This window comes from Anser brachyrhynchus, assembly GCF_964034855.1.
Source record: "Anser brachyrhynchus genome assembly, chromosome: 1".
In the NCBI taxonomy this organism is placed as follows: Eukaryota; Metazoa; Chordata; class Aves; order Anseriformes; family Anatidae; genus Anser; species Anser brachyrhynchus.
Window position 1 is genome coordinate 191,548,565 of NC_137694.1, and position 24,439 is coordinate 191,573,003.

The following is a 24,439-nucleotide window of genomic DNA, read 5'->3' on the forward strand; positions in this document are numbered from 1 at the left end:
AGTTAAGAACATATATGATGTCGTCAGGTGTTAAACATGTTGTGTTACCATAGACCAGAAAACCGAAAGTATTACTCAAAGTGGGTGCAGGGCACATTGTAACTGTAACATCTGCAACTCAGAATTTGATTTTTTTTTTTTCCTTGGCATTTTTTGTTAATTTAAGAAATTAATGGTTTTCTACTACCTGCAATTGTAAATTATAGCTGGTAAACCAGCTGGGATTGACTATGTACGAAGAACACAGAAACTTACAAACCTGAACTGAAATCCAAGTGACCAGTTCTATTTTGAACCCACAAGAAATACTTTTTTTTGTTTGGTGTCTGCTAGGAAGCTTGCATACTAGGAGGGGCAATTTATTTAGGTTCCTCCGAAACACATGTTTGCAAAAAAGGCCCAGACAATAGATTTTCTGCTGGGATAAGTAAGAACTGATGTTGCAGGTAATTAGCCTTCCTAGTATACCCCATGGCTGATTAACTCTTTGACTAAATTAAGATTTTATCTTTAAATGTCTGCCTTTTTACCTGGTACAACTGCAAGAAAAATGTTCCACTGTGACCCCTGTGCTCAAAGTCCAGGCCCAGCCTGAGGCAATGCTTCATGGGCCAAAGTCTGCAATTCTTTAACCTTGAGAAAATTCCCCTTGGAAACAATGGGATTTTTGCTAGGGACCGTAGGGATGTGGACTTTTGACGTTCAGGGGTTCATTTCTCTACCCCCGTGGAAAACCGTGCAATGACAATTGAAACAGGTATCAGTTTCTCTGCTGCTAATTTCTGACAGCTTATTCCATGAGTGACTAAATCTGTAGGTGGAGTGCCAGACAGCTCTTACCACCTTCTTGCCACCCACAGTGGCCACTCTCCTGACCCGTGACCCAGCAGGCAGAGGTGCCTGCAAACACGGCCATGCTCCCGGTGTCCAGAGATGCTCGCCTGTGCTCGTGCAGAGCCTTGGCACAGCTCCAGTCAGCTTAGTCTTTCGGAGCTTTTTGTTTTGTTTTTGTAGCACGACTGAAGATGTGCACAGCCTTCTGTGAAGGCCACAGTTTATGCAACGAGTGAGGACTAGCGTACACACCCACAAAGGAGGAACTGAGATAAGAGTAGCAGTGTGGCTATCATGCGGTCACCCCGTGGGACATCTCCCTGACATGAGACGGATCTTGTTATTGTTAATCTCACTTTTTGTATACAGCGTGGCAGAAAAGGGTTTCCAGAGCTATAAACAGAGAGAGGAGAGCAATGTGCAGATGTAGAGGGGAAGTGCATCCATCGGTGGCAGATGAAAATAGGAACCAGGACAGAAGCAGATAAAGAGGACAGTGAGGCTGACCCCCTTGCAGTGTTTATTTCTGGCTCATACTGTTTTCTGCCTCTGGCTCCATTTTCTGCAAGAGTCATTGTGATAAAGGAGGGAAGACAGCTGGGACTCATAAGGCAAGAAATAAGTCTTTCCTTCCCTCTTCTCAGGGACTCCATTTGAGGAAGTTGAAAGAGGGAGAGATGCTATACAAAGGGGAACCAGAACCTGCCCACTGGCTGGGTACAGTTGAAAGCAAGTGAAGAGCTCAGGGAAAGAAGGAGGGAAGCAGGGCAGTGGAAGAAGGACAGACTTGCATTCCACCTGGAGCAGGCAGGGGAAGGTGACAGCCTTGACTCTTTCACACTTGTTCCATGAAATTGGGCTGCTTTAACAGCATTGTTTTCTTTAATTCTTCTCTTTGGTGCTCACGTTCTTGGGTGCCTCACTCGCCCTGTTCAAGGTGCTGTTGGTATCTTTTCTGGCTGCATAAGTTCTCTGTTCCTATTTGTTGACACAACCTTTGGAAATGAGAAGGAGAAAATACAATTGTTAAACATGAGTAAAGGGATGTCCTTCACAATAAAATCCCAATCAGATTTTGCTTAAAAACAAATTACTTTGGTGAAGTGTGTGAATCACTGAGGTGAATGGGAGTGTTACCATTGTTTTCAGTAGAGACAGCTTTTCTATTCACTAATCTACTCCTCCTTACAAGTTTAGTAATTTGCTCCTGCACAAAATACATCAGTACACTGAATTGTACAGACTACTGTGTGAGCTTGAAGATAGCTGAGAATCAGCTGTCTCTTATTTAAGTACTCTGAGTAGAGTGATAAATGGGTAATGTAGGCCAATAGCACCATGTCACAGCTTCTGATTGCATCATTCCTATTGTGTAAGTGATCTTTGAAACATGTCTACATTTCACAGTGATTATAACGACATAAAAGCTGCATATGAGGCTATGAAGAACGTAGCATGCCTGATCAATGAGCGAAAACGAAGATTGGAAAGCATAGACAAGATAGCGCGTTGGCAAGTGTCTATAGTAGACTGGGAGGTAAGTGCCTGACCCTTTCCTGGTCAAAGGTGCTGTGTACAGTACTTCATGTCCTCCACAGGATATATCTTTCTGCGTAGAAGGTAGTTTATAGTGTCTACTTTTCAACTGGTCACTGCTCAGGTGAAAGTCCTGTCGCTTCATTTGCAGTGATTGTGTTACTGATTACCTTGTTTGACTCAGGAAGAGCAGCTCATTGTATGTGAACACATCTTTGAGATGATACTGGAATGCAGGAATCATATAATTGTAAGGGTTGGAAAAGCCCTCCAAGATCACCTGGTCCAACCATTCCCCTACCACCAATGTCACCCACTAAACCGTGTCCCCAAGCACCACGTCCAACCTTTCCTTGAACACCCTCAGGGATGGTGGCTTCACCAATGGGTATTTTTTTTTTTTAATGCTGGTGCTGTAGAATCTTACTTGGATTTTTGGTAGTTTTATCAGAACTTGAACCCTCTTTACTGACTTTAATAAGTATCCTCCAGATTTATGCAGGAATAAAGCAGAGCAGAATCATGTTCATTGAGTTTGCCTGTATAAGATTATTTACATTCTGTAGCATTTTCAAATCTAATAATAAAAGTATAAGAAAATGGAATACATTTAAGACTTGATTAGTAAAATGAGACTGGTTAGGCACATAGTAAGATCTTGAAATATTATTTACTTACTGCATGTATAATAATATATCTTCTTAGGGCCCAGATGTGTTAGCCAGAAGCTCGGAACTCATCCACTCAGGAGAACTGACCAAAATATCAAAGCAAGGCAAAAGCCAGCAGAGGACTTTCTTCCTTTTTGACCATCAACTTGTGTTCTGTAAGAAGGACCTACTGAGGAGGGACATCTTGTATTATAAGGATCGTATTGACATGGATGAGATGGAACTTGTAGACACTGAAGATGGCAGAGACAAAGACTTTAACATTAATGTCAAGAATGCCTTTAAGATAATAAACAGAGCAACAGAAGAGATTCATTTATTCTGTGCAAAAAAGCAAGAGGATAAGAAGAGATGGATGGAGGCATGCGGAAGTGAAAGGAGAAGAGTTCAAGAAGATAAGGAAATGGGTGAGTGCAGGAATTTCCTCCCTAAAAGGTGGTAATAACAAAAAGGGAATGTTGTTGTTTTTCCACTTCTTTTTATGCTTTGCGCAGATGTGCAGTCTGCTTTCTGGGACTGTTGCCTGTTTCTTACGTGACATGGCTTTTAGCTGTGTAAGCGAAGCCTGTTCAGGTGTGTTTGTCCTGTCATTGTGGGCCAAAGGTTCAGAGCAGCTAACAAGGGTATCTGAGTTACAGTGTAACCTATGTCATTCTAGGGCATGGTGGAGTACAGTGATATATAGGATATGACAACAGGCAGTTCACAAACACCTATCACTAATAAAAATCCATCCAAAATCCCAGCAGCTATGTATGAGTTATTGGCCCCAAATATCTGTTCTTAAAGGACGCTGTAGTATAAAGCCAAGCAGCAGTAGTTGTAGATTTGTACTTCTCCTTTTTACGACATTACCTTTGTGTGGAAGAGAGTGGCATAATTCATAAGAAACGTTCTTCAGGCTGTGGATGGCAGATTAGAGTTGGAAGTGCACTGAAGTGGATGATACAACTTAGAAATTCTTAAAATTTAAACAAGATGCTAAATCTCATATTCCAATTTCACTCAAAACATCTGGTCACAAGAACTGGAAGAGAGGAATAAACCTTAGGCTGCAAACATAAACCCTTTAATCTTAGAGGATTTCTCCCGTTTGATACTGTTGTAACAATGACAAAAATAAGATCTCCTCCAAATATATTGTAGATGGTCCATCTACAAGCTAAAGAAAACACTTTCAAGTTTGCCAATTCATATTCTAAAACTAATTTTAATTCTTTCCCATTACACCAACTGCTGCAATTAACCCCAATCACCTTGACTCCAGACTAAGTAATGAAGCAGCACAGCTAACTTTCCTCAAACTTCTTAAAACAAACTTCTCTTGTGCTGAACATCAGGGTGTGACATTAGCACAGGATCACAGAATTGTAGGGGTTGGAAGGGACCTCAAGAGATCATCAGGTCCAACCCCCCTGCCAAAGCAGGTTCCCTAGAGCCAGGTTGCACAGGTAGGCATCCAGACAGGCCTTGAACATCTCCAGAGAAGCAGACTCCACAACCTCCCTGGGCAGCCTGTTCCAGTGCTCCGTCACCCTCGCCATGAAAAAGTTCTTTGTCATGCTGGTGCAGAACTTCCTGTGATCCATTTTGTGGCCATTGCCCCTTGTCCTGTCCCCACAAACCACTGAAAAGAGGTTGGCCAAATCCCACTGTCTCTCACACTTAAAATATTTGTAAACATTGATAAGATCCCCTCTCAGTCTTCTCTTCTCAAAGCTGAACAGACCCAGGTCTCTCAGCCTTTCCTCATAGGGAAGATGCTCCAGGCCCTGTACCATATTATGGTCCTGTTGCGCACAACACAGATGGCTTTCATGAGTTGCTCTGTGTAGAGCTTATTCACACATCTTGTGCTCCCGGGGGAGGGTGTTGGCTGCCTTTATCAGTTCACCTAAATGGAACTTTAGAATAACGTGGATATTGGAAAAGGGAGAAGGTGATTTGAAGGTACTAGAGTAACACAGAGATGATGTCCAAACAATCCCTCTTTTAACAAAGTTATTAAAAACCTCAGCTCCAGCATACAATGTGATCAGTCAGCATTGAATAAATCACAGCTCTTGCCCTTTTGTGAAGAGGGCTGAGCAAGAGAAGATATAATGTAAGCATTTTTCATTTCCATTCCTTCTGAGGGATGCTTCTGAGCTCTTCAGATCTTTATCTACACCTCTTCCTGTAGTGTTTTTTTATGGAGCACTGGGCAAGTATGTCGATGAGGCCAGATGCTGTGTGTTGGGATGCTTCTGTGGTTCACGCCAGCGCTTGCTGGTGGCAGCAGCAAGTCTGTTTTGTGCAGCAGTGGGGTGTTACCATTCTGTTCCTGGAAGGCAGCACTTCCAGAAAACCCCAAGCATGGGGAAACTGCACAGGTGTAGCAGCTGCTATCATAAATGTCATTATTCTACTGGGAACTCATGAGATTCTACTGGGGAGCTAGTGAGAATCAAGATATGACACTCAAAAGGGACAGCCATTCACCAGTGGTGGCAGTGATAAGGATGAGATTTGTCATAACAGCACTAGCCCTTATTTAGGGCAAGGTCACAAATCTCCATGGTGCTGAGAGTAAAGATTGCAAGGGAGGGTCCCCAGTGCTTCTGTTCTTAAGGCACTGACTGCAATATGGTGAAGACACATGCATGTGCAGCCTTTTCTGCCTGGGTCACGTCCATCTTGCTGGAAACTTGCATTTCAGATTATGCTCATTAGTCAGATTTAGTAGTACAGTTTTGGCATGGGTGTCTTGAACCAGAAGAAAAATAGCTGAGTTGTAATAGCCAGTGTCCATCCGGTCTTGTGAGTTGCAGTAGCTTGGACATATTCTTTACTACCCAGAAGACTGCTTGTTTTCCATAATTTCGTCTTTTTGGCATAATTGAACATTTCCTTTAGCCAAAACCAGTGGAAAAGCTCCAGTATTCTCAGCCTCAGGTTTAAATTTATCTTGTTGATTTTGTAAGCTATCTTGCTGGAGTTTGCATAAAGCCTCTAATCTAACCACTCTGAGAACAAATACATACTCTTCAAATGGCATTTTACTTCTATTTTCAAAAACACTTTGGTCAGGTCATTGTCTCCCAAACCATATCTAGATTTTCTTAGCTTTTATGAATACATGTGAAGAAAAGGCCACAGCCAGAAAATCCTTCTCCAAACCACTAATAGTAACCCTACGACAGTGGTCTGATCTATGCTGATGAAACTGCTTTCATTTCTTTTGTCTATTTCCTTGTTTCTATAAAGGAAAGAATTGCAGAATAAAATAAAAGAAACTTCTGCTACCCCAAAATTATGGCTAAATGCTGTTGTATTTTAAGTTAATAGGCTGATTTAGGTTAGATATAAGGAGGAAATTCTTTACTTAGAGGGTGGTGAGGCCCTGGCACAGGCTGCCCAGAGAAGCTGTGGATGCCCCATCCCTGGAGGTGTTCAAGGCCAGGCTGGATGGGGCTTTGGGCAACCTGGTGTGGTGGGAGGTGTCCCTGCCCATGGCAGGGGGTTGGAATGAGGTGATCTTTAAGGTCCCTTCCAACCCCAAACCATTCTGTGATTCTATGATTTGTAGTAACTTCTTCATAAATTCATGTTGAAAAAATAAAGGGAATTTTAAAAGTAGAGAGAGATGCAGGCAAATGCAAAATAGAACCAAATCATCTGCTTTATTCTGCTTTTGAGTTGCAGTTTTTGTGCTCTTTGTGTGCATGTGAGTGAAATGAGTGAGAGCACGTGCACCCTGTTGTCTGCTTGTGCTAACAAAACAGATCCATATATCGCCAATGTCTTGTACACAGGGAGAGGAAAGTAGAGTGCCTGTGCATGGGCTCCAGATGACACCAGACACTTGGCTACGTTTCCTAGCAGATGTCTGGCTTCTCTGTACTCAGCACGGATCAGTCATACTTGTCACGTGGTAGCGTATAGCATAGGGTTGGCCACACACTATAGCATCATATAAGTCATGCAAGTATGCAAACAAGTACTTGAGAAACCAGAGTGTGGGATCCAGCCCCAGTCCGATGGCAGCCACGACCACATCACAGCCTGCTTTGGTGTCCGGCAGAGGATGTGATGCTGAGTCCTCTGGGTTGAGGGAATGCTGCCCTCCGCAGCCTTCTGCCATGTCTGTGCTGCTAACAGCAGTTCCTTGGCATACACAGGGCACGCCGTAAATAAGATAATGTCCACCTGGTATCTTGTTCACTCAAGGATTCTGCAAAGTAGTTACAACAATGCCTGCTTTATGCCAGACAAAAGTACAGAGTTTATGAAGACTGATGTGAGATAATATCGTGGAGTTTGTTCGGGGCACAGAAAGCTTTTCCAGCTTTTAAAATCAAATCATTTATTCCATGTGGATGAGCAAATAAATACATTAAACACAGAGGCTGAAGCAATGAGAAGGTGGAAGGAAAGTAGGTAGCGTCCCCTTACAGAACAATACAAAGTTTGCCATAAGACTGAGTATTTCAAACATGAAGATATTAGGGGTTTACCTGGACCAGTTTTGTACTACTGCAGTACCAGTGGCTTCAGTTTGTTACCCCAAGTTAGCTCAGATTGCCTGAAAAAAGAAACAGAATCTGTATTTGTGATCTACTGCTGGGTGGCCTGTAGCTTTCAGAAATGCTGATTTACTTTTTTTTTTTTTTCCCTTCTGTAGTTATCTAGAGCTATCTGCAGAATGATTTTTTTGTGCACTTAGAGACTGCCATTTGTGGAATTGTAAAGCAAGCTTTTCCCAGTTATCTACTGGCAAATTAATGTTTTTACTGTTATCCCAATGAAAAACTGGTTAAATTTACGTGGTGAGGTAAAACATAAGTCTAAAAACTTTGGGTATATTACTGTTAAGATTTACTTAGAATTACTAAAAAATGGTTGAAATAGTTTACCTATTAGTTTTGATTTAATGTAATCAAACATTAGATTAAAATATTTTTACACCATTGCCCTAATTTACTTTTTGGTATAGGAATGGAAATCTCAGAAAACCAGAAGAAACAAGCCATGCAGAATGCCCGTAAGTCAAGGCATGGAAAAATGAAAGGTGAGCATTTAAGAACAGCTTCACACTCCTATTTTATTCCAGCATGTTTAGTACTGGGGAAAAGTGCAATGGTTGAGTTTCTGAATCTTTTAAAATTTTGTCTTGGGTTTACATGGTGTTCAAATTATTTACATTAGCCCATATTTCAATTTCAAATACCTTTGTAAACTCTCTACAAAATGAGCTTCCCAGTCTCCTTCGGACAGCAAGTCAGTATTATCTCTTTGCTGGAGAAGAAACACAATAGGCACAGCAAGTGTTATGTTTAAGGCTGTAAGAAAGTGCTCGCAGAGATTCAATTCAAAATGAGGGTTACTGTTTCCTTCCTTTGCTTTTACTCAGACAGCTTGTTCTTCTTTAGTAATACCGTGCTTTCTGTTTCAAACGCTCTCATGTACTTTCTGCTAGCCGCATGTTGCTGAGTGCATGATATCACACTCAAAATGGCTTCTCATTCTTTCTTGCTAATTTGATAAAAGTGCACAGTGATGGACTAGAAACTTGTTTTTTTGGAAACCTTTCTTATTTGTTTTCTCTCTCAGAAAACGTGATTTTGTCTTTCCATCTTTAAGTCAAATTTGGGTAACGTCTAAGGTGGTGAGAGAATAAATAGAACAAGCGGGAACAGACCAAGTCAGGATTTAGGAGTATAGGACTTGATTTGTCCCTGTTCCCTGGGATTAATGCTATCAAAGCATTTTCTCTTTTGCAATCACAGCATATCTGTAAAAACCTGTCTGGATTATCAGGGGAGTGGCTAAAAATTGTGATCAGGAGATTCTGTTCAGAATATCCAAGGTCAAAGTCTAAGAATCTTAGCCTAGAGAAATATTTTCCAAATTGAAGAAATGCATTTTCATTGGCAGCAGTATGTTACCCAGTCTTACCCTAGAACTGACTACAGTAAGAAAACATTTAAAAAATGTTTCTCCTTTGAAATATCAAAATTTACCCTTGCAAACAATGTTGTCAGGCTTTGTGAAACTGCTGCCTATTTTTTGGTAATCCTGTAATGTTATTTGTACTAGTGCTATTCTCTTCTTAAGACAAATCAGTGCAGCAATTGAAAAGTGTAATAGCAGAAAAGTAACGTCTTGTAGTGCTTTCATTTAATATCATGGCAAAATTTATTCTGGCTTTACTGACTATTGGCTTTGTTCCATGCTGCCATGCTGAATTTCCCCCCATATTGGTCACTGTGCTAGCTGTCTCATACGCTTTCTTAAATCCTTCCTGTTGCAGGTGTAAGCTATAACGGGTGTCCTATGCCTCCTCCACACCAAAGCTTGCATCCCATCCATCAGCGCCACATCACCGTGCCTACCAGCATCCCGCAGCAGCAGGTCTTTGCCCTGGCAGAACCCAAGCGGAAGCCATCCCTCTTCTGGCACACCTTCAACAAACTCACCCCGTTCAAAAAGTGAGAGGCCAGGGGCCTGGGAAGGACACTAGCACAGGGGGAGACTTATTCCAAGGAAGGACCTTGGAGACACAGATAAGCTTATTTGAGCTCAGTGAATCTCCAGTTTTGGAGGAAAAACCTTAGGCTCCCTTGAGCCAGAAGTACCACCTTTGTCTAGAAGAATGAAGATCCTCAGCGCTGCTCTGAAGCAAATGTTGCCAAGTGTCAGCATTGCTGATGAAGAGTGGTTCCCCTTCTGACAAAGACAACTTGCTGTTACTCTAAAGCAGCAGTATTGGATCTGTTTCTTAGCTAGGTTGAAGTAATGATGGAATCATGCAGGTCACTGTAACATTTCATTTTTCTTAATCTTATACTGATGGCCAAATTTAGGATAGGGAGGAGTTTTTCTTTAAGGGTATGTCAGCAAGGAATCTTGGGAGAGTTTTCTCCTTTTGGAGAACTGGGCAGGGGCCACTCATTAAAATCGAGTGGACAGATCCTATATGATTAACACACTGATGCAGAATTTGGTGGACCCTAACCCTTCCTGTCTTTTTCTATTAAATTGCCAAATGGCAGGAGAACGTCCCGCAAGGCCTTATCATATTCCAGATTGGAACGGGGAAATTTTATTCTGTCATGTAGAAACATGGACAGAGTGCAAAATGGACTACAACGATGTGTGCATTTCTTGCATACAAGTGGAAACGAGGAGCCAAGGGCATCTCTGATTGCTTTCAGTCAGAGCAATGTACTGCTTGCATGTATGCTCTTCAGTATAGAGCTTTTATATCAGTCTTTGCTCACCTCTTAGCCTGGGAGACACTTCTTTATATTTCCAATATGCTTATTTCTCTGTGAAAAAAGTATTTTTTGTTTATTTTTTTTGTATTGGAGATAATGTGAATGTACAAAGTCGGAGTTGAGACAGTACGATCTGACCGCTGACTGCTGTCTGTGTTGCATAGTTCTCACGCTTTGTACTCTTTATTCATATAGCTTCACTTAGAAAATGGATGAACGGTAATGTAAATATCTCCATTAAGTTCTTGAAGCAGTCTGGATCCATGACTCTTCTACACGGGCAATCAACAGTGGGTTGTGACCAATTATTTCTTCACTAAGAGAGAAGTTCTTACTGGGAGGGACAGAAAAACTGTGTGGACCTGAGATGGATTTTTGTGTCAGAATCATCAGTCTGTGTTGGAAGGGGAAGGACCTGACTTGAACAAGGTCAGCTCTGGTCAGCGTCTGCTGATCTACATCGAAATAATTGGCCCATGACATGAAGTTGATTTGGTAGACTAACTTTTAAAATGCCACCAAGAAGAAAACAGGATCTTGATATTTTCAGCACTGATCATTTCTGCTTGATAACTCACTAAGGATGACAAGACTGCTGGTAATATGGAAGGAAAGAAAAACTCCATATGTTTCAGAACTGATTTGTTATGAATGTCTTTCAGATATCCTATGCTGCTGATTAGGGGCATTATTAGATGATAAGGATAGATCCAAGAGTATTCTCTTGACAAGGGACACAATCAGCTTTGTCATGAATCTGTAATATATGAAGAACAAACAATGGGCTAGAGGCCAGGCATCTTAAAAACAATGTAAAAAAAGCCTTATTTTAAACATGTATTTGTTCCTGCTACTATTGTTACCTCTCTATTTTTATTTATCGTCAGTGTTGTGAAGCCCACTAGTCTGATGATCTTGTGATTTGATAACTTTGTGGCAACTTCTGCAAAGCCCAGGTTTGTAGTTTTGATTTTGAATGACATCTTTGACAACTGTACATTTCAAATGCCTTGTGTATATAGCTCAGCAATAATGCTAAGTCTGGTGATGCTCAGCCAAATCGTTCACTGTGTAGTGAACTTCGTTGCTTGTGCTTTTCCATAGCAATGGAAGATGACCTGAAACAGCTAAGAACTGGAAATATGCACTGACATTTTCAATGACTCAGCTTAAAGAAACTGCACAGGAAAATTAGCGAAAAAGAGCTCTCTGGGTTCTGTTTTCCTTTTCATGTTTAAAACAAGCCATCTCCTTTCAGACTTTTGTTTAAAAAGTGAATTCTGAATACTCCATTTAAACAGAAGAAACAGACTTCCAAATGCAGGCGTGGATCCATGCTCTTCCACTTAAATGAGCAACCCTTTTGTGTTTCTTATATACCCGTTTTTGTGGGTACTTGCCATATTCAGGCCTGCAAACCAAAGTGGTGCACATACCATGGAAGTGGAGACTTCCTTTTTTTTTTTTTTTTTCCATGATCCCATTTTGAAAGGTTTGTTTTAGATTTTTAAAAAAGTTGGATTGCAGTGCACACCCAGAAGCTTGCCCAGCTTGACCTGAAGACGTTATGAGATCCACACATATTTACATATTTGTCTTTGAAAAAAAGATTTTAAGATGTATCTTCTGACATGTCAGTGCCCATAAAGGCTCTTCCCGTGTAGTGCTGGTGCCTTAGCCCTAAAAATGAACAGAAATGTTTGCCTATGGTTTTGGATGCAGCAGGTTTTTTTCTCAAAGAGAACTTAATTTCAGAGAGAGAAAAAGCAAATGTTTCATGTTGCAGATTACTCAGGACAGTTTTATATATAGTGCCCTACATATAGATGTGGTTGTTTTGTAATATTCTCTGTGTCTTTCTTTGCAATCTGGTCTTCGATAGATCGAGGATGCCAACACAGTATGCATTTTATTGGGCTATATGTTTATTGGTCAAGGAATGTGCTGGCTATGCAGCAAGACTGATAAAGTTATGATAAGAATAGTCAAATTTAGACTACACCATAATCTTTTAATCAAGTTATAATTAAATGAAAACACACAATTAAATTATCCAACAATTAAGGCAAATATTTACTTGGGGGTCGGCCTGACTTCAGAGTCTCTGGGGAAAAGGGTTGCAAATAAAATTTTAAAGTTTGTATTCTAGCACCTTTTCCCTTGAGCAGAACCTGACAGTCCTGATCTTCCTGATGACAAAACTTTTCAAAAGGTGTCTTTTCCTCTCACTTTTGCATGCTTTAAGTTACTGTAAAATATTCTAGGGCAACTACTAAGCATATTTGTGCCTCGTTTAGCTAAAGCACAGCCAGAGCCTTCCTGATGGCCTGCTGAGCAGAAAACCTCAGACTTTTTGCATGAGATGCAGTAAAATATAATTGTCCTCAAATGTGTTCCCACTGAGTTAGGAGAAAGCCAAACCATAATTGCATCTAACTCAGAGCATTTGATGTATAAAATAATAAGATTGTTTTACAAGTGGCTCTTGCCATGCTAAATTTCATGTTGAGTTTTAGTGGTCAGTGTAATAAAGGAGTTCAAAGACAGACTACTCAAATGTTCCACATTTTAGTTGTCTTTTGAAAATAATTATAGCAGAGTTTTGGAGCCAAAGGTCTTTAGCCATAACTAACACAGTATCTTTCTTTGACTGCCTTTCTGCTTTTTTTTTTCTATATGTGGCATTTGTTTGTAGGAGATGCTTTCTGAATGATCTCTAATTTAAAACGATTGGTTGTAAATACTAGGGATGACTTGCGTATGTATTTTATTTGGACAAGTGTTTTGTAACGTTTTATCTTACACCCATTGCTTTGTGCATCTTACCATCTGTGTGCTGTTACACGTTGTAAATCAAGTGTCCTGGCTACAGAGCAGATGAATTGGCTGTTGACGGCTGAAACACTATGTATAGGACTGCAGTAACTTGATGTGTATTTGTTCTGAAGTAATTGCATTACAAGATTTATTTACTCTTGGAACATTGTCAAATGAATCTATTTTCTGGAAATAAGTACAAACTTACATTCCCATTATTTTTCTCTTATTGTACATGTTTTAATTAAATAATGTACAGCTGAAGTTCCTCAGCTGTGTCTTATAAAACTTTATTGTACAGTTTTAAAAGTGTTGGATTTTTTTTTTTGGTCTACAAAGTCTCTTCTGTGAGGCAAACGTGCCTCAACTATCATCTTTATTTTATTATCGTACAAAGAAAAAGAAGTTACACCATCTTCTGTTGATTTCCCAGTAACAGCTACAGTACTTCCCAGCACAAATCCATTTTAGCAAACTACTGAACCCCATTCCAGGGTTGAACTCTTTAATATTTAGACAAAACCCATCCTTGTTACTGTCCCAGCAACATGCAGCTATTCTCATTGTGCTTTACTTTGTCCTAGCAGTCCTCTTCTACAGTACCCCCTTGGAAGTAAAAGTTGGAGGTTCAGCTCGCTGCTCTGGCTGGTGGAGAAAAGTCCTTCCTGCTCAAGGCTGTGTTAAACGTTTATGTTTCACTGAGACACAGTAGCTTCAACAAAATAACCTATTTTGCTGAAATCTTTTCACGAAGAAAAATGTTTTTCTGAGCTCAAATGCTGGCAGAATAGTTGGACTTGGGCTTGCTGACTGATTCTCTCTCCTGTCAATGTCCATGCTTTTATCTCTATTTCTTGGTTCACCTCACAGCTGGGAGTTTCCCGGGCCTCCAAATGCCATTGCTGCACAGGTTTTGTGTTGAGTGCTCAGATACCAGAGCGAAAGGCACAATGACCACTTGGTGAGGTTGGATGTCTGAAGAATACACCTTGAGCAAACACTGGAGTACAATGTCATGGCCAGGAGGCTTCCTTGAGCCCATGGGTTGGACCCGGTGACTCCAGAGGTCCCTTCCGACTTAAACCATCCATCTGGCCTTGGTGACCTCATTTCTGCATTTTATTTCACGTTTTATGTTATTTCACGTGCATTTTATTTCACATTCCTGCAGACAATGCTTTTAAGTTCTTCAAGACCTAATCTATAAGGTGGAGCTTTTAGTTCACACGCAGACAGCACTGCTTGTCTTTTTTTTCTATTTTTCTTGTAATTATTTTTCCTAAAGGGTGCTACGTGATCTGTGCTTGCTAACAAAGATGAGGACTCAGGCCTTTCTGCATTACAGTATCAAACTAGAAACGAAAAAGTCATCCACGGAAAACTGCACATCACGTAGTCTGTAAGGAAAGTGCACGAGTATTTAGTGTGTTTCTGAACCTTCTTCAAAACTCGGTGATTCTCTCCTAACTAGCTGGAGAACGTGTAATTGTGAGAAAGCGTCCAAACTGTACAAACTGCAGCACAGATGGGTAGGGTTTTGTTCTGGTTTTGTGTTTTTTAACCTTATATCTGTGTTAGGATTAGTTCACTGCAGCCAGGACTGACTTTTCTTCATCCAGGTGAGTACATAGGGTTGGAAACTCACATACTTCTGCTATTAGATATTTAGGCTCTACTTTTAAATAAAGAAATGTATGTTCATACACATATCTATTTACACACACCTCTCTATAGACTCCATGTGGCATCCCCAGATAACGTCTGCTGCCACTTAGGGTGGGCGGCACCACGCAAGTGGCCCACGCCCATCGCACCTCCCCGTGTGCCTGTCACACCTTACAGCTCAGTTGTGCATCTTCCTACGGGAGGTCTGGGCAATGTTTTACCTGAGCCATTTTAATATTTTAGGTATTGATTTAGGCCAACAGACTGCTCCATAGACAAGCAGGGGTTGAAACGTGTCGGCACCGCTGGAGTCTGATGACAGCAGTGTTCAGAAGGGGAGAGAAAAGGGGCACCGCTGCCTTTCAAGGGCTGAGTTTCACTCAGAAGAGAAGCCCAGGAGGATGTGGGATTTGTCGACTATTTCTCCTAGTGATTTTTGGAAAGGCAAAACTGCTTCAGGAGGAAGGTAAACTTTCAGTAGGCAAATTAGCTAGGAACAGTTAGCATTGGCCTGAACCTATGAGCATACCCCAGTCTTTGGAGATACCTGCTCATGAAGAAGTGAAGAAATATCTAAAAGATGCTCTGCTAATACGGTTGGATATAGCTTCACTCAATAACCACTTATCTCATGGTCATCACTGCCATGTTCAGCTCCTAACAAAGGTAATTAACACGGCTATCAAACTAAACTGAAATGCCACTATTCCTGTCGTTCAGATGCAACATTATTTAAGAGCAAATGATGACCTTTTGCTTCTGTGTAATTATTTCCAAGGCATTTTTCTGTGATGAGACAAGAAACTAGAAAATGACTGATGGTAGTATCTGTCTTTGAGGCTATTCCTACAACAGAAAAAAAATCCTACAGAAGGAAAGAAATTAAAAAGCATCACACTGGACCAATGCTGCTTGTCTAATGGGTAAGAAGAAAAGGATTTTTTGTCATGGCTCTCATTTCTTCTCATTAGCACAGTAGTGCTGCTAATTTGGCTACAGAAGTTCATTGAGAGCAGCTAATTGCTGCACGTTGTCCTTTCTTTTTCTTTTGCAATATTTTTTATTACCACAGGGTGGTGGTGAAGACCTTAGTGAACACTACTCACGGCTCAGTTGTTCCAATGTTTTTTATGCTAGTAAAAATGTTACCTGATACACAGACCATGCGTGCCATCTCTTTGCAGTGTGGGAAACCCCTTCAGAAAAAACTTAGGGTTCTCAATCACTTGCAGCAACCAGGATGCCTCAAGGCCACCTATTATAACACATTAACTCCTTTTACTATCAGTTTTTAACCTTCACTGTTCCCAATCAGCATTTATGGGGCTGACGATACTCTCCGTTGCTTTGCCTCTTCTAGTGCTTAGAGAGCAGCAGTTTCAGGAAGATGCCGTGAAGCATCAAGTTATAGCTTCTTCAGATTTAGTTGCCAGGAATAAATTTAGGGGAACAATAGCTTTGACAGATGCTTGAGCAGCTAGATGGAGCACTTGCTAATTACACATGAAGAAGTTCTTTGTCATTCATTTTATTTACTTCAACTCAATCTTGTTACTTCTTTTCCATAATCACCCAATATTTGTAATGCCGTGTTCACAGTATTGTTATGTTTTAATTTCTATACTCTTTTTGTCCCTACTTCCATTGCAAATTGCTTGATACAGAAACTAACTTTATACATATTTTCAGCACAATAATGGCATTAGACCTGCCTTCCATCTTAAAACCCAACCAAGCTAACAACTGTATAACGTATCTGTGTAATGGAACAGGTAAATCAAAGCCTTATTAATTCATTTTAACAGTTTTATTTCACATAACAGTGGTAAAAGCCAAAGTACAGAGCACTCCAGCTTACTATTGGAATAAATAGAAAGATTCCAGTTTAGCCTTCTGTTTTAATTATTGAACAGCTCTCAAAATTAAATCACTGACCTTTGAGAATTTAGTGACCAAGCAAGTGCTTGTCCTCAAGGCACAGGTTTGGGGCTTGCATTCCTTTACAGGAAGCTTGTATACTCAGATGAAAGATGTCCAAGATCATTGCAAGAACAAAGTGAATGAGGTAAGACCAAAGATCCTATATATATACATACATATATATAGATGATGATAACGATGATGATGATGATATTGTCATCGTGTGATGAGGAGGACATATATGGGGATCAAATACCTCCTTAAACAACTGGGAATGGAGTTTTCTGTCAGGGGACAAAGACCGTCAGGCTTCTCTATGGGGTGCATCAAATCCTAACAGCATCCCACAGAGCACTTCTTCCTTTTGCTCTCCTCTAGAGTCCTTTGACTAAGGCAGCAAATGTTTACATAGCTCAGAAGTAGCCAATGTTTGATGCATTTTCAACTTTTCAACTTCCTTTAGCACAAACTACCAGCAGCAGATGAAGGGGGATTTTACTGGTGGGTGAGCAAACGCTTCTCTGTAGACTGCTGGTGAAGGCACCATAAATAACGTTTCCAGTACTTGTGGAATGTTTTGGAAGGCAGAAGGAAAATATTAAAGGACGTGTCCCCAATTTAAAGTCCTACCCTATAAATTAAGTTAGAAGATTATTTAAATTGAATATTCCTATAAAGGTGCAATCATTCTTAATGAGAGGATGGTTCTGGTTCTCCGATCTGGTTCTCTTTTTACGTGGTATCTGTGTGACTTGTTTTGTAACTCTGAAATGATGGTGACAATGCTAGTTAGTATTTCCAAAGTAAGGCTGATCTTAGTGTGATTTTTTCATTAATGAAAGAACTGATTTAAAAGCCAGTTATGTAAAATCTACTCATTCTGGCTACTGTTTTTATCTGTACACATATTTAACCTCTATAGCCTAAGATTCTGTGCATTAGACATTTATGCATATTGATTCCAAATAGATTAGACATTAGTTTTGTTGTTATTTCATTTTGTCCCTCCTTCTAACCTCTTCCCATTAATTACTCTTACACTACCTTATACCAGAAACATCCAGAATTGTGTACTTCAGTGGACCTCTATGCAAAGTTATAAAATAATAAGGATTCTCCAAGGAAAGGATAAAAAGATGTTTTTGATGTAGTGTAGTTGCATGAGAGGGGGAAAACCAGACTAAAGACTTGTTTTTGCCAAAAAGTCCTTATTTGATTCCTCATTTGATTGGATAAATAAGGACTCGTTGAGTCCTTATTTGATTCCTCACATCTTTGCCCTCATCTCACTCTGCTCCAGCTCTGACCCTCTGTGAGGTCATTCAACTTATTAACCCAGAAAAAGACTAATGCCAATAAAAGAAGAAAAAAACATGATTGTTTTGTGCTGAGTTAGCGTATTGAATTGCCTTAGCTCACCTCCTGCAGGAACCACAGCCAGCTTGTGGGAGATGAGAGGTACAAACATGCAGTCAAGAGCAGGCACAGGGAGAAATGTAGGTGGAGGAGACCTCTTTCTTCTCGGTTGTGAGCCATTTAACTAATTCCACTACATTATTTTTCCCTTAAAAAGATGTTAGATAAATATTGAATTATTACTGGCCAAGACAATCTGGTCTGAAGACCCGAGAGAAGAAGAATTTCCTTACAGACTTCAAATGCATTGGGTACTGTTTGTAGCAAGTCTTTCAAAAAGGAAGGAGGGAGCTGGAAGAGGTAGGCCATCTACCTGCACCGGTATCTCTGTGGACTGTCTTTGCAGAGTTATTTATTTCCACAAATCACATTGCATAAAAAAAAAAAAAAAAAAGAAACAATGCAATGCTCCAAATTACAGGGAATTAAGGTATATTTTAAATTATATAAAGCTGAGTTAAAGTTTCAGCAGTCTAATGAAGCTATGGCTGATATTCCCAGCAATTATTATTCAAAATAGTGCCCCATAGATTCCCAGATTGTATTTAATGCTATATAGACACCCATAAATGAAAAAAAAAAAAAAAGATGTGGTAAAAACCCATTTCCTTTTTTCCTGCATCCCTTTCTTGGGCTCACATGCTAAATATGGGGGAAAAGACAATCAGGCAGACATAGGCAGATGTACTTTTCCTGTCTTAAATCTTTCAGCCAAAATCATACAACCTATCTAAAGAATGAAAAGCTGGATTATACTGCTGGCTATTGTAGTCAGCACAGAAGAAGCACAAAAGCAGGACATCTGTACCCAAGGGTATCCTGGCATCCCCGGCAATCCTGGACACAACGGCATACCAGGTCGTGATGGACGCGATGGCCTGAAAGGAGACAAGGGGGATACAGGTACTGTGTTCAGCGTAAATGATCGGATGTAGGAAGTGTTTTGCTACTAGTTCCCAGCAATGTCTGTTGCTCTGCATTAATGGATCATTCCACCAAGCCTCCGGGAAACATTTCAGACTTTCATCACTTGTTTGAGGATGGAAATATAAGAAAAGACCTAATAATTAAAGCTAATGCTACTGAGAGGTCAGGTCAAAGGGATAAAAACAACTTAAAAGAAGAAAGATTTTACTTTCTATTTTGGGGGCATTTCCAGGTCTGCTTAAAAATTGATAGCAACTATACTTCTGTAAACAACTTCAAGCCCAATAAAAAACAACTGTGTAATAGGAAATGTTCAGCAATAAGAAAATGTTTCTTTTTTACCTAAATTTTGCATTTGTAGGACTTGATTCTGAGTGTGCCTACGTGCTGTAACTCAAGCACCTCTACAGTGAAGTTCAGGAAAGGACACTATTGAAAGAACAGTGTAGGATTCATGTCTGCTGTAGCAGGCTGCAGTAGAGACTTGTGTATGATACTGAAGACAGGTAATCTTCACAGCCTAACCTAAATGTAGTAACTGCTGTGGTACTTTGAGCCTCAGGATAAGGACGGCCTTTGCATCCATGCTGGAACATCAAGGCCAGGGTTACGCCAAGTGATGAACCTGTCGACGTGGACATTTAACACTTCATCACAAGTGTCACAAACCTGGACATGCAAAAGACAGGACAAATGCAAATCTGCTACTTCAAACTCGCTCACAATTTTTTGTAGGGGAACTCTTCCCCAACAGGGTATATGTCAGGTCAGCTGTTGTGTGGCATCATGCATGGGGCATCATGATTTAATGCATAAGTGCGTCACAAACACTGTTACTGTGTGCACAGATCTATCCAGATCAAACTTGTACTTATCACACAAATCCTTCTACCAAGTCCTGATCCTGCAGATTGTGAATCACAGCCTTTTGCAGTAGAGTACATAGTTTAGTACTTAAACCAATATCGGGTCAATAGTCTGAAAGAAATTACCTTAAAATGTGCTACAGTGTTTTACTGTGCCTTTCAATCCAAAGGAAATGCCTGCCTTTAACAGACCAGGTTGCTGGTGCAATCACAAAGACAAAACCTAATGAATCACTTTCTTTACCAGTAAAGTCTACGCCTCCACAGGAAGTGCATTCTGCAGAATCAGTGCTGAAGGTGTAGCCTGATGTGCATTTCTTAGATGGTTATACTGGCATTAAGCAGGAACCTCTGCTAGACCCTTTTGCTACCTCTCCACTCCTCTCTTCAATACACCACAACTCGTTGTGTGGCTATGCAGTAAGTTGGATTGGTTGAAAAATAACCAGGACTTACAGTTTGGACAATAAAGAGTTACTCGCTGCTTCCTGCCTGCCCTGGAGCACTGAAAGTCAAATCTACCCACTTTTACTCACTTCAGTGACTGCTAAAGAGTTACTTTGAACTCTTGTGTTTTATAAACAATTTACAGAATTCTCTGTCAAGCAACCACTTATGTGCTATGTGCATTCAGTACCCTAAAATGCCATTTGTTAAAATGAAACCTTTTAAAATCCAGGAACAAATAAAAAAATCCATTAACTTCTTAATAGGCAGGTACAGTTAACTGCCATGATACAGGAATCAGGAGTGAATGCTTCCCTCTGATCTACAGACAGTATTATTCCCCTGTGATGTTTCATCACCATTGGCAAACCCTGCAGGTGTCTTTTCTTGGGGGGGACAGTTTATCATTGTTTCACTACAAGGCTTCCTGTCAGTGTAAAACTTCTTTCCGAATGCAGCTTCCTTGCTCCTTTTCTTGCTGGTGTCTTCCGTGATATCTCCCATGGATGGAGACAACAACAGGAGAAGAGGTTTTCACATCATTGGTTCCTGACCAGGGGGTATCTCCTCTACATATTTTAATATCCCACTTCTTTATGCCAAGGATTCTCTGTCTGAAAAAAGTGCTATCCTCAAGCATTTCTGTTCTCCCTTTTAAGTCTCCCCATGAGATAAAAGCATCAGCAGTGGCACCCACTAGTGAGGAATAAGACTACTGTTTACATTACTGTTTAGCCAGGCTTGAAGAGGAAGGATCAGAGCAGGATTTGAACCCCATTTTTCTGGTAATTTAATTATTTGATGAAGATCTGTTTTTCTCTTCTGTGCTAGGTGAAGCAGGACTTCCTGGCACTCCTGGGAAAGATGGCACAAATGGAGAAAAAGGCCAAAAAGGTTAGAGAAGTATTTCAATGTATTAGTCATCTATCAACTGTTGGTTTGTGAGCGTTGGGCATGCTATACCTTCCAGCTGTAGTGAAAGTACCATTGAGGTTAAAAAAAACTTTTCCAGAAGTGGTAGAGGCTGCACACCCATACTGACAATACAAGAGGAATTTGCCTCCGATTATCCTTCTGCCTCTGATGCCCTATGACTTGTCTGCTCAGCCCATTACCTCACCTTTCTCTTCTCTCACCCCTTTGTCAACTGCTGAGGAAGATGCCACATCTGCGGCTACCTCAGGAAAATGAGGTTCCTGTGGCTATGTGTGCAACTTTAGGGAAAGGTACTTCAAAAGGAATTACAGAAGACATGAAGTATACACCCAAAAATACAGTAGGCCCTATTATTCAATAAGGTTGATCAAGCAGATACCAGACCCAAAATCTGTCAAGGGAAGGCTTCTATTTCTAAAATAAATGCACATAAAACACATAGAAGACACACACAAAAGACGCATGTCCTGCACGCTTTCCCTGTTTTTGTGTAATCACAGCTCAGACAGCCAGTCTGGAGCTCAGCCAGCAGCCTTAGCGGTATCTTAACATATATGCCCATGAGACACTAGCCCCAACATCTTGGCTTAAAGTGGCACCCAAGACCTTTCAATAAAGGGTTGCCAGATATCCTTTATAACTGTCAGCTCACCTCAGATCTCATTTTCACATTCTATTTTCACATTCTAATCTCACATTCTATTGTGATATTTTTCTTGTCTTGTCATGGTGATCATAAACTTTTCCACAATTGCAATAGCCCAGCCTATGGAGATCTGGAAAAAATACTTCACCTGTTTAGTCAAACTATGCACATACAGAAAGTCTCCTGTGTCAGCTGGATGTACATATGCAGAGTGACTTGTGCATAAAAGCAGGTAATGAGGCATAGTGCAAGTTGTATCACATTATTCTGCTCAAATTCAGAATCTCAGAAATGATGGACTTGTGCATCCTTGGAGTAATTGTGCATGGGTAAATTTATGTTTCCAAAAGCATGTAAGCCTGCCAAATACACTGTGTCCAGGTTCTCTGCAATCCTTAAGATAACCCTGAAAAATAACATATGGTATATGCATTGCACAGGTGTAATAACAAGTTGCACTACATACCTCAGACTTTTCTACAGACTGTCCCCAGTTCTGGAAGGAAAAAGAGACACGAGGGCACAAACATTTAATATTACCAAAGCTATCTTCTTTTCCTGTGTCCTTGTCCTGTTGGATCTGTGCTGCTTTTCCCAGAGGCTCACAATATAATCTCAGTTGTTTTTAGCTCACTGCTGCCGTTAAATACTTTCAATTGTAAATTGGGATCTGTAAAGTGTAAATACAGCATTATTATTAAGATCAGAAGCCAGAAGATTTTATGCAGAAATGATTGATATGAGCATTATGTTATCTTTTGGCATTCATGTCTATCAACTGCTAATGTGCCCTTCACATCACGGAACCTTCATCAGCAAAAACCTTGTGCAGATGGATTTTCAAAGGCTTTGAGCTTTCAAGTCCAAGTCTGAATGAAGGATAAATAGAGCATGTGGTTGCAAATACCACGGTCAAAAAGCTTCTCATTGCACTTCAGCAGCAATCTAGGTAACCCAAGCAAAGCCCCATCATGAAGAAATCATAGAAACACATGGCAGTTAAGGTCTGGATGTTGTCAAAGTAGAAGACTTCATCTGACTAAATTGTGAATTATCTTCTTCACTTATACCACAAGATGAAAATAAGCATCTGGACAGATGCTGCTTGCACATGAGATGATCTGAGCTGTCATCATTCTAGAGAAAAGTCACACCTTCCTTTCTTTGAGCTTATTCTTGCTGCTTTCAGCTAGGGTAACTGTCTTCTATTGCAATAGCAGCTTCTTCTGGCTCATCCTGAACTTACATGTTTGAAACATTGTATGTACAGTGAGCACAGTATGAACAGTGGTGACATATAGCTACGTGTCTTTGTACTCAAACTCTCGTTGTGTCTCATTAATCCACTGGACAATCATGAGAACGTCTTTCTTTTTTTTATTTTTATTTTTATTTTTTTTAACCTCCACATGTAGGAGCCAATGGGACCGTTGAAGAGAAGGGGAACAAAGGAGATAAAGGAGAAAGAGGACGACCTGGGAAACTAGGACCAAAAGGAATTATAGGGTCAGTGGGTTACAAGGGCCAGAAGGGCGAACTGGGTCTGCAAGGACAAAAGGGGTTAAAAGGAGACATGGGGCCAATAGGTCCAAAAGGGACAAAGGGTGAAACTGGCCAGCCTGGAAGAATTGGTATGCCAGGACCAATTGGCCCCACTGGTAATCCAGGTCCTAAAGGTAACACTGGAGAGCTGGGGCCACCAGGTAATCCGGGAGTGCAGGGGGAAAGAGGCTTGAAAGGAGACAGAGGAGATAAGGGGAACATAGGTGCCCCAGCAGTCCTGCCAAGGAGTGCTTTCAGTGTAGGCCTTACAGTTGCCACCAAGTTTCCTCCCCACAGTCAGCCGATCAAGTTTGACAAGGTGCTGTACAACAATCTAAATGACTACAACCCAATCACCGGCAAATTCACCTGCAAATTCTCTGGTGTTTACTATTTCACCTACCATATCACCGTCTATTCGAGGAACGTCAGAGTAGCTCTAGTTAAAAATGGGGTCAAGATGTTGCACACTGTGGACGGGTACCAGGGTGTTGAGGACCAGGCGTCGGGAGCTGCCATCCTTGAACTACAGAAAGGAGACGAGGTGTGGCTTCAGGCTCACCGAGGCGAGACCTTCAACGGGCTGTTTGCAGACGCTGATGATGATACCACCTTCACTGGGTTTCTACTGTTCAGCACCTCGGACATGCTGGACCCACTGCCATCGCCTGCAGCGTAAATCCACGCTTTGTTAATCTATGACTCCAGTGAATCGTTGTTTGATTCCTACTGATCCAAGTTTCAGACTGCTGTAAGCAGTGGAGGTGCTTTATGAAAGTCAGTGCTGGTTTACTTGCTTAGTATTCTTCTTCAGTAGGAACTACTAGTAGTAGTAGTTCCAGTCCTGCCTTTTGAGCATTTTTTGAAAGGAAGGAAAATCTATCCATGAATGATATATGTCTGTGTCTTTCAGTCCTCTCCAATAAATGTTAAGTCTGCTGACTAATTTCAGCTGAA

At 40.7% G+C, this 24,439-nt stretch overlaps 2 protein-coding genes across 18 annotated transcripts in view; both read left to right on the plus strand.

Moving 5' to 3' along the window:
• Positions 1-13,426, plus strand: part of SPATA13 (spermatogenesis associated 13) — a 159,762-nt gene extending 146,336 nt beyond the window's left edge. For 12 of the 14 annotated variants that reach the window (XM_080577302.1, XM_080577308.1, XM_080577297.1 and 9 more), the window contains 4 exons: positions 2,242-2,371; positions 3,076-3,448; positions 8,017-8,091; positions 9,334-13,426. In XM_080577302.1, coding sequence (XP_080433428.1) covers positions 2,242-2,371; positions 3,076-3,448; positions 8,017-8,091; positions 9,334-9,515 — 760 coding nt within the window. In that variant the 3' untranslated portion in view covers positions 9,516-13,426. Of the gene's footprint in view, positions 1-1,478; positions 1,652-2,241; positions 2,373-3,075; positions 3,449-8,016; positions 8,092-9,333 lie in introns of those variants that run through there. The other 2 variants (XM_080577303.1, XR_013945476.1) reach the window with 2 other exon arrangements.
• Positions 13,427-13,571: 145 nt separating this feature from the next.
• Positions 13,572-24,439, plus strand: LOC308188398 (uncharacterized protein). 4 transcript variants are annotated; one of them, XM_080577342.1, is made up of 5 exons: positions 13,572-16,554; positions 16,789-16,847; positions 18,830-19,021; positions 21,190-21,252; positions 23,356-24,439. In XM_080577342.1, exons 3-5 carry the CDS (start codon positions 18,856-18,858, stop codon positions 24,159-24,161), a joined length of 1,035 nt encoding a protein of 344 aa, XP_080433468.1. In that variant the 5' UTR covers positions 13,572-16,554; positions 16,789-16,847; positions 18,830-18,855; the 3' UTR covers positions 24,162-24,439. The 4 variants fall into 4 exon arrangements, with proteins under 4 accessions (XP_080433468.1, XP_080433469.1, XP_080433470.1 ...); XM_080577343.1 differs by having other exon boundaries at positions 13,572-15,705; XM_080577344.1 differs by having other exon boundaries at positions 13,572-18,418.